This window comes from Talpa europaea (assembly GCF_964194135.1).
Source record: "Talpa europaea genome assembly, chromosome: 12".
NCBI classification, from domain to species: Eukaryota; Metazoa; Chordata; class Mammalia; order Eulipotyphla; family Talpidae; genus Talpa; species Talpa europaea.
This window is the reverse complement of record NC_140079.1, coordinates 66,417,048-66,431,284: the sequence shown is the minus strand read 5'-3', so window position 1 is coordinate 66,431,284 and position 14,237 is coordinate 66,417,048. Positions and strand designations below refer to the sequence as shown.

Here is a 14,237-nt window from a genome sequence, read left to right as displayed (position 1 = left end):
CTATGTATAATTTATTGCTTTCCTTGCTATTATGTTGTCTTCCTGAACTAGACTATAAGTTCCTTACAAATAAAGACAATATATCTAAATTCTGTCACAAAGCCTGGAATCTAAATAAATAATGTTGTTAGATAGCTTACTGATTCAAAATCCTGATAAAATATCATTCTTTTCTAGCAGCCTTTTTTACATTCTGATGATCAAAGTTTCCCAGAATTTACCTGTACCCAACAGCTCCATCATAGACAGAATCATTCAGATAAATGATGGAGCCTCCAGGAAGTACAAACTGCTGTCCAGCAGGAGCACTGTAAGACACCAAGCCATCTGCCAAGAGAAACAGAGATATGTCCATGCCATTGGGAAGGAGATATGCCTGGACTCAGACTACCTTTCCCAGAGAGCCATTTGTGGTTTCCAGGATGCAATCTTGCATACAGGTCTACCTACCCAGGGTTCAATCTGGGCACCCAGGAACATTACTGAGGAGCACTAGCTCAGAGTAGCTGGCATAGTTACTGAGAATGCATTATTCCAGGTATAGGGCACTAAGTCCTGGGGGGAGGACAATGTTCCCCTCTTTACTCTAACGAAGAGGGAATCACTTAATTCCAGGGAATACTAATCCCATCCCTTTCTGATTTTTACTTCCCAGGGGCTGGGATTTTTAATAAGGTCCATGAGAGCTCTCTTTAGGAACCTACCTAGCCAGACACAGCCATACAGCTCTACCCTCATGCACACATTCATGGAATGGTCTGTGACTGGAATGAAGCGGACAAATCTGGCCACAATGGGAGGCTCCAAGTCTTTTAGGAAAATGTCATAGGGGTTGCTATTTCCATCTAGCACCTGAAGAGAGAAAACAGAAAAAGTGAGGAGATACTATGAAGCCAACCTGACACATCACCATCCCTCTGATGGACCCTCTCTTTTTAATTCATGGAGAAGAAGGAAGCTACTTGACTTGCTCAGCAGCCTTGTATCCCCTCCCCCATCCTTGCTCATACTGGGTCACACGTTTGCAAAGGCACATGAGGTGTGTGCACACACATACCTACACACATAATCTGTATACTCCTCTTCTGGCCTAAGTCAAAGTATGGTCCTGGATGTGTCTTCCTCCTACCTGTTTCCCATGCCGATTCCGCCAAGAGATCCAGCGGGTGCCGTCCCGACTGTAATTGATCTTGTACATGGGGGCAAACTCAATGCCATGGCCCCCTGCATGGCGCCCCTGAGTCCCCACCAGAGTGATGAAGTGCAGGGTGTGTAGGTCAATCTGTAAAAACTCCTTGAGGTCATCAGGCTCCACTGGTATCTCAGGGCACCAAGCTCCATCCCCTCCTTCTGAGTCCAACCTTGAGAGATGACAGTTGGGGAGATAGATGGGAATGATGAAAAGAGAGTTGCCTCCCATTCCATAGCAGGCAGTTCCCCTGTCCTGAGTCAGTCCATACTGACTCTGGGGTCTCCCCACCAGCCTGACTGCCCCCATAGCACCCACTTGTGGTCAGTTTTCTCCCTAGGGTGCATAATGAAACCCACAAAGACAGTCACCAAAGAGGATCTAGAACCTTCAGATAACATGCAGCCTTTATTTCCATCCTGACTGAGAGAACTTGAGGGACATGAAACTCTATTTACCTTCTAAGCCCCCACTGGGTCATCTGCCATGCTCCCTCCTACTTCCAGTCCCGTATGACTAGGCTCACCCTTTATTGCTTGGATATCAAGTTATGGGAGGGAGAAGAGCTGGAGCATAAGGTTTCCAGTGGTTTCTACAATACAGTGGAATTATAACCAGCAGGGTGGACAATGACTCCCAGCAAAGTCATGGAAATCCATGGCAGGATAAGGGAGAAGAAAATTCAGGACAGTCGTAAATAATCTGGTTTCATGATAATAACTCCAGGCTGAGTGACCAGTAAAATTAGTATAAGGTTTATTTTTGGAACCTCTTACCATTTCCCTCTTCCCTGGAATGTTCTTTTTCTCAAAGATGTCACATACTCGTTGCTATTCCCTGCCAACCCCACAACTATCACTCTTGTCTTTCACGTGCTTAGGTAGAAATTATGGAGAAGGTTTACTAGGGTTGCTTTTCTGTGGGCGATTCCATTTTAACAGAAATCAATCCTTTATACCAAAGGAATTAGATTCTACAATGTGGATTAGGCCCTACAAGCAGTCATTTTTGACAAAGAAATTTATTACTATAGAGGACCCAGGAAGATCACTCTATTTATAGATGAGGAGGGACTATGTGAGGTAGCCCTGAGAGATGAGAACTTGTTGGAGGCCTCCATGTATGTCTAAGGTCATGATGCTTTGTACTGTGAATAATAATTCATGACACCTTCAGAAAGGAGACCAGGTCTCCTAACTTCCAGAGTCCTATGTAACATGTCCCTTCCCATAGCTATACTATCATGTGCTTCCTACAGTGTTCACAAGGAGAAGGGGGAAGCAAATTCTCTGTATACCAATGGGATCATCTACTGGGTGGGGATGGGGTTGCCACACTAGCACATGCTTCCGCCTGACTCCTTTCCTACCAAGACTTGCAAGATGCATTCCTCCAGCTCCCTCAAAACACTCCATTTCTTCCCAAGCACTGTAAGTCAGGATATTATGTACAGGAAACTTGTCCATGCCAGAGTTCAGGATTCCTGGGGGCATCCATCCTCACCTTCCATATTTGGCAGCTGTGGACTCTGACCACTGACTGGAAGCTGTGATGTCCTTGTCTGGAATGTGGCCTCCCGACATGCCTAGAGGATAGCGGCACATGGCTGACCCAAGAGAAAACAAAGAGAAAAGAGAAGAAATGTCTTTCATTTTCATTTCCAGATACCCCCAGGAAGAATGTCGTTGATTACCAGACAGGGAGGAAAATGACTTAAATCTGGCTAATGGCACCTACAAGCCCAGCCTGATAACTGTGACCTCTTCGTCCTTTCTTCCTGGCCCCCAAAGTCACTAGCCTCCAATGTTCCAACACTGACCCTCAGTCAAATCTATCTTGGTTCAAACTCTGACAAAGTAATGCAACATAACGTAATGTGCTGAGGTACCCTTTTATCTGGAGATAACCTGTGGCCCATCTCCATTCCCTTATTAGTAGACATGCATTTGTAACCAATTTCCTACCAGTGCTGCCATCCTCATAATCACCAGCATTCTTTTGTAGGACACTATGGAGCAAAGCTAACAACCTTCCTAGGAAGGGACTGGCCACACAGCTCTGGCCCCATCATCACAATGTTTGGCCGCTAGAAAAAAATATTACCTCTGGATATAAACTTCCACTTACAACTAAGAGAGAGTAACAGGGAGTGAGCTACTTCCCTGGGTTAAGCAACAAAAAAATGGGCCAAGTAGATAAACTGGATTTTTTTTTTGACTAGTGATGTTTAGATTTTATTTCATTTAATTTTTATTTTATACATTTTTACATCATTTTTCATTTTTGTACAATGTATGCATTTTCATATTAGTTATCATCCTGTAAAATATCCAAGGATCATGCTCAGTGCAATAAGCCAGAAAGAAAAAGAAAAATACTGGATGGTCTCACTCATAGCAGGAATTTAGAAAACCTAAATAAGGGATCAGGAAAAAGACTAATTATAATAAAATAAGAATAAAAATCAACAGGCAACTATAAACCAGAGACACACTACAGGGGGAGGGGAGAGAAAGAAGTAGGATAAACTGGATTTTGATATAATGTATATCTGACAACAAAGATAGTAATCCCTGAGAAGCAAAGATGAGCACTGCCATTGTACTAGCTTTTTCCATGAGGGTCCAAGCTGCAACACAATGAAAAAGAAAGTCAGAGAGAATGAATATCAGATTTTAAGAGTCATATAAAGCTAGAGTAACCAAGGCGGTGTGACTATAGTGTAAAGCTAGACAAATACTTCAATGAAACAGAAAACAGAGCAGAAGAGGACTCCCAGGCACACATCCACATGTGCCATGTAGCCACTCCCCACCTAGGTATCTACCCCAAATTACTAAAGTGTATATTCATACAAATTCTCAAATTCTAAACTTTCTGGAATGAGAATCTGAAAGGAGGAAGGATGAGGAAATGCTTATCCTTTGAGGATGAATTACAGGATACTAGTAAGTCCAAAATTACCAGTGAGTGAGGTAAGAGGTATTTCAAAATCACTCACAGGGCATGGCCTTCTCTCTGCCTCATCCCTTTATGCAGGGAGGCTAGACCCTGAGTCAAGGGTCCCCTCCTTCACACTTACCTACGTGTGGCTGGGTGTGCCAAGCATTTTAGTTCTAAGGGTTATGACCTCCTGGGCAGGGAGAGGCTTCTGGGGGCCTTTACCCCACATACTGCTTGTCCCAGTTCAGTCTAGAGAGCCCTTGCAGTGGCATTTGAGACACAAGTCCAGCTACTACTAACGCAGACTTTTGCTCTTCCTTTGCCACTGTCACCTGTATGTATGTCTCCCACAGGGGGCCTGGTTGGCCAAGGCAGGCATTCCTGGCTCCTTTGACCATGTCAGAGCACTCCCAGCTGCCATCTTGATCCCTAAAATAATTTTTTTTGCCATCTGCAAGATGAAACGACATCCCCTTGTTTACCTCTTTTCACCCGTACAATAACTTGAGTGGTGCAGTTGTTGCTACTGAGCTTGGACTGTGGCTCTCAAAGTACATGAGGTGACCCACTGAGTGCCACACCTGGCAGGCTGTCAGGGTTTGACTCCATCACATTTCTGAGTCCTAACTCAAAATTTGTCTCAATACACCAGACCATAGCTATTTAGAATTTCCTATTTTTATTCATTCCATCACTCAAAAATGTCTTGAGCAAGGTGGGGCTACAGCAGGAAACAAAGTCAAGTGTCTGTTGTCACAGAGCTTAGGTTCTAGTGTGGGGCAATGACAATAACAAATGAACACACAAAAGATGATTGTAAGTGCTGGGGAAGAAATAAAGTACAGGGAGGGACTCGGCATTATTTTCTGTTAACCTCAAGGTAACTCCCACATAAAGTGACTTTGAACAGAGACTTGAGAAAGGAAGTCACCAAGCAGGGTGACTCTCAGAGAGTGAGGCTCCAGGTAAAGGGAACATGCTGTGCAGGTGCACTGAGGAAGGGCATTCTTGAATGTCAGGAATGCAGCAAAGAGGTCAAGCTCCCTGCAGCAGAAAGCAGAGCTTAAGCTCTTCCTAGCCTTGAGCAGGGTGAGGAACTTGTACTCAACTAAGGCAAGCATTTTTGAAGGACAGTAATACCAATCCCCTAAGTTTCCTCTTCCTCTTAGTTCTGACGTTTTTATTGTCTCTCTCATGGCATCAGATGTATAGTGCAATGCAATACAATTATTTGTGTGAGAGCTCTATCTCCCCTACAGATGAAAAATTTGGGGGGGAGGGAAGGAACAATATTTTGTTCCTTTTCTTACTCTTCTTTTTATTTTGACTTTATGTACTTTGGAGGAGTGAATTAAGTGCTCCAAAATACCTGTTAAAAAAATAAAAGCTAAACCTGGGCCTCCCTGGTGGCACAGGGGTTAAGACACAACCTATCAAGCTATTTAAACCACTGCAGCACAAGTTTGGTCCCCAGGCAGGGAGTTACCCATATGGGGCAGCAGACCTCTTCTGTCTGGTCCGCTGCTCCCCTCAGCAGTGTATTTCAGTCAGTCTGCCTTTCTGTTCCCCACTCTGTCTCTGGTGAATCCTCTCACCAACCGCCCCCAGCTCTGTCATGTACCCAGTTCTTACATGCATAAATAAATAAATCTTAAAAAAAAATCTAAACCTTAGAGATAGATCTAGATTGGAGTAAGAATAAAGTTGAACAAACACTTTCACTAAAGATTTCTTCCCTCTGTCTTCCATTTCACCCAGTCCATTTTTCCAATTACTCCAGCCAAAAATCTTGGGACTTTCTTGAATCTTTCATATTCCATATCCAGCCATCAGTTGATAGAAGATCCTGTGAGGCATTCAAAAACATTCCCACCTACTGCTTCTCAATATCCCACTACCATTCTAGACAAACTCAGTTTCTTCAATGTCCAGCAGAAGAGCAATAATCTCCTCAATAGCATCCCTTTGTCTACCTAATCACATGTATCTACTAAAATGTAAATCAGATCATATAATGCTTCTGTTTAAAGATCTCCACGAACTTCCAACCTTACACATATCCTTACCTGGTCACTGGGGCCTGTGATTTGCCCCCTGACTGTCTTGGTCCAGACACCCCTTCCGCCTTCCCCATCAGATCAGCTACACTGGCCTCCTTGCTGCTCCAACACACTAAGGATGCTGCTTCTTCTGAAATTAGCTTTGACTATGCGAGCATTTAATTTAGTAATCATCTCCATAGGTCCGAGGAAAGAGAAGTGAAATGTTTCCCACGTGTCAGCACCTCTGAAATCTGAATGCAACTTCCAAGGATATAGTCCTAATTTTCCTGCTGGTGTATATCTATCTATCTATCCATCTATCTATCTATCTATCTATCTATCTATCTATCTATCTATCTATCTATCTATCTATCTATCTATCTTTCCCCCTTAGAGGTACATAAAGCAATGATCCATTCTACAGGCAGTAATTTCAATAGAACCTAGTAATAGCAGTATCCATTTAGGGTAATTATCAAGTGCCAGGCCATGTGATAAACATATTCTCATTCATTATTTCAATTTTCCTATAATCACCATTTTACAGCTAAGAGTTTAAATCACCACCAAGGCCATTCATTGCATGAGTACTAGCTCAGCTCAGAATTTAACTAAAGACTGTGACCTCGTTAAATGATACAACCTCTGAAAATCAGATTTCAAAGCCACTCCTGGCTTGACACTTACACCACACAGATCTGAGCAAACTATGACTCTCTTTAGGGTCTTGGTTTCCTTGTGCAAAAAGCAAAGGAGCTGAACTAAACAAACATAAGACAATGATTCCCAAAAGTCAGTCCATAGACCAATAGCTTTACAATCACTGGGGAAGGCTCTAGAATACATATTGGGAGCATAACTCTGAGAGAATTTTTTTGGGGCTGTGTATCTGAAACTGATACACACCCCAAAAACTCCCTGCCTAATTTTAGTATCCCAGGTGTTTCTGCTGCACAGCCAGGCAAAGCAAACCCTGTACCCAGGTCCCTCCTGCCTGGACACGTGATGGTTCTCTGGATCCCTGGTGAACAGCCCAAGAAATGCACATTCCCAGCCCCCTGGGCTTTCTTTCCCGGCTATCACACAGCTCCAGTCACTGGGCCATGAGTGCTTCTCGGAACAACTAGAGTAAACCAGGGAGGGGAAAGAGGGTCAGACGGGGTGAGTCATGATATTGTTGCAAATGATTTTCCTCCAAGTCTCTGCTCATCCTGGGAGCAGCAAGCAAGAGTTTTTAAACAGAGCAGCCACTGCTGCTGCCTTTAAGAAACATTCAGTTCAATTATATTCCTGGGATTAGGAATCCTTGGGAAAGACTAAGAGAAAGCGGGGGAGTCCCCCAACATAGAATCTGGTGTCAAGTCATGCCCGTTGCCTTCCCAAGGGCTCTGCGTTTCTCCTGATCAGGGCCTTGGAGCCAAGATCCTCCCTGTGTACTCCTAGGATCAGCAGCAGACGATCATTTGGGAACCTGTTAAAAATACCGATCTGGATCCCCAGAGCCAGAAACCTCTATTGTAAACAGCCCTTCGGGCAATTCTGAGGCACTCAAGTTAGAGACCTCAAGTCTGAGAAATCTAGAGGCTGGGGGATGAGAGGAGGCTCTGTTCTCTACTTAAAAGAAAATGAGGCAGTACTCCCCTCAACTCAGCCACTCCAGCCCTTTCCATCTCACAAAGGGTTTTAAGCCAACTGTGGACAGCCTATACAGTGACACTACCCATGGGGCCAGGAAGTGGCTCTCCCTGGGTCAAGAAGGGAGGCTCCAAATCTCTGCCTGGAGATCAATACAGAATTCTTGGAGGAGAGAATTCAGGAATAACAGGTGATATGTTATTCCCACCAGGAGGTAATCAAAGTGTGAACAGTAAAACTGGTTTCTGTGAATGGTCCAGTCAATCAGCAAATCCTTTAGTTTCTCCCCCCTGCAAATTTCTTGAGCCTAGCTATTTCTTTCCCTCTTCACTCATCCCATCCAGGGCCGGCCCACACTCCACCATCTCACACGTACACTACTACTATGCACTTCTACCAAATGAGCTTCTTAAATCTAATTCTGAAATTAACCTTCTCATCACTTTTCATTCTTCTTAGGGTAATATGACCCATACAACTCACAAGATCAGGTCTCAGCCGACCTCCCAGAAGCCTCATCTCAGGCCGTTCCTAGATCTTTGCTCTTTGTCCCAGCACAGGGTCTTATTGCTGCTTCATAAAGGTCTGAAGTTCATTCCAGATTCAAGATCTCCCTGCATCTGATGACCCCTTTACTTGGAATGTTCTCCCCTCCTTTACTGCTAACTCTTGCTCATCCTCCAGCTCTGCTCATCCCCTCCCTTGGGGAATTCCTCTGAGATCTGGGATAAATTAGGAATCTCTATATGCTCTTGTAATATACAGGTTATATTACAAACCCTTACTGTTGTAAAAGTTTTCCTTTAGACACTATTATATAATATTATATATAACATAGTTGTTTAATTTTGACTCCCCCTCCAACTTGTGTCATGAGGGCAAGGGACCTTATCTACCTTTATCTCTGTTGTCTCCCCAGTTTCTGGTAGGGTGTCTGGAATTAAATGAGTGATCAATAAATATCTGTTGAATAAGTCTTAAAAGAAGAACTTTCTGTTGTTTATTACCACAGGGTTGAAAAAACAAAGACCTGATGAATTATGTGATAGTAGCCTTCACCAAAAATGGTTAACCAGGCCACAGGTATGGAAAATATTCCTGTAAGTCCTGTAAAGCCCATACTTTATTACAACCTATATTTGTGTCCTGGATTTACTTAACAAATGGATCTATTTTTTAAAACGATCAGAAATTTATTTCAGAAATAAGATCCTGTTATATGTCAACTATTATATTGAAGATACATGGTGAATGAGATGAAGAAAAGGATTAATCTCGTGGACCTCACTCTCCAGTAAGGAAAAAAGACAAAAGACTATTTCTAGTAATCAAACTGACAATCAAATTGTCTACAGGACAATAACTATTACTGCAATTACTATTATAAGCAATGTGACAAAATCATGGAAACACTGGCAATAAAAGTGATGGTGGGGGTGAGGGGGCTCTTTTAGGTGACAACTTTCACCAGAGATCTTCTATTTCATGTGTGTTATTGACCTCCTTCCTTATTGGATTGTGAGCAATTTTGAGAATAGTAATCATGTCTGATTCTTCCAAGCCCCCTTACCACCTGCCAACCAATACATGGCATCCATTAGATGCCCAACACATCTGGCAAATAAATAAAGTAGATGAGATGGTGGAGAGATGGGTGGAGGGGTGGAAAGATGGCTAAACTGTGAACTTTGCCACATGTTGAATTCTTAAGGGCAGATAATGTGATGGATTCATTTCTCTGCTCTGGAACCTCCCAAAGGGCATGGCCATAGTAGCTGCTCAGCACATGTTGGCTGAACAAATACCCTGCTCAGCTGCATGTCAGCAAACAGCTCCACCCCCAATGAAGATCAAAGTTTGTCCTGGCTTGTTCTCACTTTCCACCATTTCTAGGACAGGAGAGGCACAGAGGATAGGAAAATGTCAGGAATCCTTCCTGATGCCCCCAGATGGTGAGATTCCCCAGCAATGCCAGAGCCAGAGTCTGGGCCCCAGGGATGGTAACCAAATTTGAGAGTGGGGCCGGAGGTCTAGAAGTCAGAAGCAAAGAACATAAAAATGGTAATTAAGAGAGAAAATCCAGCAAAGCAGTCACTGGGCACAGTTTCGTGGTGAATCAGTCTTCCCAGGCCTCTTCTCACCTCATAGAAAGAGCACAGGAAAACAGACAAGATGATCTTGGATGGCCTTTCTCATCGCAGTGGCTTTTTATAAGTCGTGGCCTAGGCAATGCCTGTGGCACTTCTCAGCAGAGGCGGTATAGTTTTCCTGCTGAATATGCCTATTGCAGGTAAGCTCCTTCTGTGAAAGGGATCCCAGCTGATGAGGAACACTCAGATGTGCCAGGTAGGAGCAAGTCCTAAATGTCAGGCCTCCTTGCTTCCCCCCAAACCTTCCTCATTATCGCTCAGATCCGACCAATCTGAGAGCCATGTTATGCCAATAAGGACGTGTGAAAATGCATGGAAGTCAGAGGAAGCAAGAGCAGGCAGGGGAGGACCTCCTGACTTTGACTGTTGATGTCTTGGTGGTTTCCTGATGCTTCTGCTACCCACCAACCTCCTGGGATAGAGAAGCCAACCCACTTTTCCAATTTCCCTGAGTGGAAAACTACCAGCGCCTGCTGCTACATGCCAGGAGGGACCTTGATCCGTCCCGAGCTCTGGTGGGGCCTGGCAGGCAGGCTGAGGAGAAGCAGCTGCCACCAGTTCCCAGCTTCCCAAGAATTATTTTCATGTTATGCTGCCAAGGTTGAGAGGCTGAAAGGGCTGCTTGTTCCGCAGTGTTTACCATCTCCGCTAGCTCCAGACCACAGGTTCACCCATCAATGAGTGTTCTATATGCAGCTTCCAGGAAGACACACACATGGCACACGTGAGACCTGGAACATGGAGAGTTGGCATCCGGGTCTCTCCGGGCATAGGGAAGACAAAACTGACCAGGAAGGTAATTACTGGGGTCAACCAGAGGACCCAAGATACACCAGGGTCTGAAGGAACATTTGCCATCATAAAACATGAGAAACAGGAAGGGACTTCAGGAAACTAACTCCTTCGGTGGCTCCTTCCTGGCCTCAGAACCCAGAAAGGTAAATTGATTTACTCAAGGATGCACAGCAAAGTAAAGTAACCAGGACCAAGTTCAGATCTCCTGAATCAATGGTTCCTCTTTCTTTAACCCCAGGCTACAGTGATCTAATTCCTCCAAATCTAGGAAGAATAAGGTGGTCCAATTCAAGAAAACGGCATGGGCCCCTCCCTGCCCCCACTCCCAAGCTCCACATAGCAGGCTACTTCACATGGTTCTCTGTGCTGGTAAATATCTATATAGTGGAATGCTGCCAGGTGCCAAAGAGATTCTCCGGGTTCCTCTATGTACAATGAGTCTATTCTGCTAACATCTCTTTTGCCAAGTTGAAATTCCCCTTAAGGATTAGCCCCGTTAGAATTGAATTTTCTTAGAAACCCAAACTGCTTTCCAGAAACAATTACTGTTGCATTCCAGAAGAGAGTTCCCAAGCTGGAGTTCAGGCACTGAAGTGAGGGTGAGACGAGATATGCTGTTCTGCTTGGTGACCAAAGACAAGGAGGCCTTCACAGTAAAACTGTATGTTCTGTCCTTCAACAAGGCTGTAAATCAAAGAGACAGCTGGATAGCCACGAAGATCAGTAGTTGAGAAGATAATAGGGGCATGACTTGAAATCATAATAGGTTTTTACTTAGAACTTGAGTCTGCAAATTTCAAATGATAGGACTTCGAGACAAGTTTCAAAATCACTCCAAACCTCAATATCCTGGTGTCTAAGAACCAAAGCAGGGTCGTTGTAGAGATTTAATGTATACAGAGAATGTAGTACATGTTATGGAATGAATAGGGCTCAACAGATGATATCTAGGAAAAGCTGAAGGCAAGAGTATAAATTGCTTTAAATATTACATCTACGCTTTCGTAAGCAATTCAGAGGTTTTATGGCCTAGGGCAAGTTACTTGTGCCTCAGTTTCTGTTTATTGGTAGTAATAATACTTCTTTGTGAGAATGTGGTAAGGAATTGTGAGTTAATATATGTCAAATACTTAGACTAGTGTTTAATCATGATTAGGCACTATCATTTTTAAATAATTTTTACTATGCTACATTCTAAAATAAGATTGTAACTGGCTTGCAAAATTGAATAAGATAATGACTGAATGACTGAATGAATGCAGACATTTGGGTTAAAGAGAAAGGAAAGCAGGGCCATAAGATAAGCTATAGCTATGGTTGTATCTAACCAAATATATTACAAATATATACAATATTAAATATTACAATACCAAAAATATTACAACTATAACCAAATATATACATCACTAGTGATGGGTCTCAAATTTGTCTCTGAGCTTCTTCCTAGTCGATTCAAAGAGTAAAACATAATCAATTAATGTGAATGTTAAAGGCAGCAGGATAAAAGACAACTTTTTGTTTCTATTTCCACATGGGAAGAAGTAGCTTTCAGGAATCAGTGCTCCTCCTGAGAATAACTAGAAGAGTCAAGGAAAAGGTGTAAATCACTTATTTGAAGGCATCTGGTTGTTGCTGAGGGAGTGAGAATAGAGGAACAAAACATCAGGGAAGGGAGAACCTGAGAAGTGGCATCATTTCTGCACCAGTCACTTTTAGCCATTTGCCAATTTAGAGCAGAAGCAAGAGGCAGATGCTGAGTTTTGCCCTGGACTTGGGTCACCAGGGACCAAAATCTCAGAGCTTTTGGAGGAGACTTGGGAACCCCATACAGGCAGTCATTTCCTTGCTTGGCACATTTTGCCAAATCAGGCTTGAGAAGAGGGGAGAAATAAAAATCCAACAAGAGACACTCTGAGAAACAGCTGAGCTTTTGAGAGTCAACAGGACCCATCAGGCAAAAATACATAGAGAGCACACAGAGTTTTCCAAAGCATTGGATAGTAAGAATGCTTCCTACCAGCCATTCATTGTAAAGATTTTCTGCTCTCCCAAGGAGAGGCAGAAGCAACTGCTCTAAGTATTGGACAATGTGCTCAAGAAAACCGAATATCCAAATACATTTTTAAGGAGAAGACCACCCTACTAGCTTTAGAGGAAATTTTGTTGCTCTAAATAAAGGATAATTTATACTGAATTTTAAATTACTTAAGCTTACCCAAATACATGTAAGTTTCTCACTGCTGGCATTTCAAGGAAGGAATTCAGATTCAGTCTTTTGGATGCAATAACCTATATTCATCATACAGGATTAGGGTTAGGGCTAGATTTACTCCCTCCCAAACCTAGCACCCCCATCATTTTAGGGGAAGCTATTCTTATGGGCTCCTTCTCAATTTCCTAACATCTTTATGAGATCCAGTCTCATAAGGCATAATCAGATCTCTTTTTGCAGAGAAATCTGGGAGGTAATTGACTTCTTTCTCCTTATTCCTCAAACACTTAGGTTGTCTATATAAAACAAGCATTGTGATAGGTGTTGGTCATGAATACACAAGAGATTATCACCACATCAAGTAGGACAAAGGCCAAAGTCATAAACATCTGTGAATCAGGAAAAGAAAATTTGCATACATCTTAAGAGCTCATCACCCCGACTTGCCCCAACATAAAACCTCCCTTTAACTTTTCTATGTATGTGTCCAAACCATTAAAATATTCTGGGTGGCCTATCTTGCCACATCCACGCTCTTCAGCATCCTGCTGGCTAAGACCAAGGGCTAAGTAAAAATCTCACTATTCTCCCCCCAAAAATGAATATCCTGTTCAAGATGTCCTCAGCCTATGCACAGGGCCCCATGTTCTTGGAGTTGGGGTGGCCAGGGCTCAGGACCAGTGGAATTCCCATTCCTCAAAGGTAACTTGCATTTCTCTTGGGGATCACAAGGGAACATAATATTCATTAATGAACTCTTTTTCTCTTTCCTCCTCTATCATCTGCTTCATAGAAACTATTGATTTATGGGTTTTGGGTGATTTTTATTCCTTTTCTTCCAAAAGTAATAAACCACAACCCTTGATATATGCTTATAAATTCCCAAAGCCCATTCACATCTATTATCTCCTTTTGTCCCCAACCAGTTTGCCCTCTAAGTGTGGAGAGCAGAGCTTATTCTCCCCATTTTATAACTGAATCCAGTGAGGTATATAGATTGACCTAAAGTCATAAAGCTAAAGAGTCAGCACTGCAACTAGAATCCAGACCTGCTTTCCAATGCCATGGGGCTCAACAGGCCATGTTGTCCTCACCCTCTGCCATCAGCACACCCTCTCCACACTGATGTGACCTCAGGATCAAGCTGGGGAACAATCTAGGCAAAGGACCCAGGAAGGCTTAACTTATTGCTGGTCTACACACCACAAAACATTGTGGTTCTCTGATTTGTTGAAATAGGATAACAAAAGGAACCTGCATGGGTTCTGGGG

At 43.1% G+C, this 14,237-nt stretch overlaps 1 protein-coding gene across 1 annotated transcript in view; it reads right to left on the bottom strand.

The window, feature by feature from the left end:
- The window catches only part of DDR2 (discoidin domain receptor tyrosine kinase 2), a gene marked incomplete at its 3' end in the record, with an annotated part of 51,254 nt that overhangs the window by 30,172 nt on the left and 6,845 nt on the right, over positions 1–14,237 (bottom strand). The window contains exons 2-5 of the mRNA XM_084250862.1: positions 2,693–2,795; positions 1,130–1,361; positions 705–852; positions 222–327 (exon numbers count right to left, since the gene is read on the bottom strand). Of these exons, the coding sequence (XP_084106988.1) occupies positions 222–327; positions 705–852; positions 1,130–1,361; positions 2,693–2,795 (589 nt within the window). The remainder of the gene's footprint in view (positions 1–221; positions 328–704; positions 853–1,129; positions 1,362–2,692; positions 2,796–14,237) is intronic.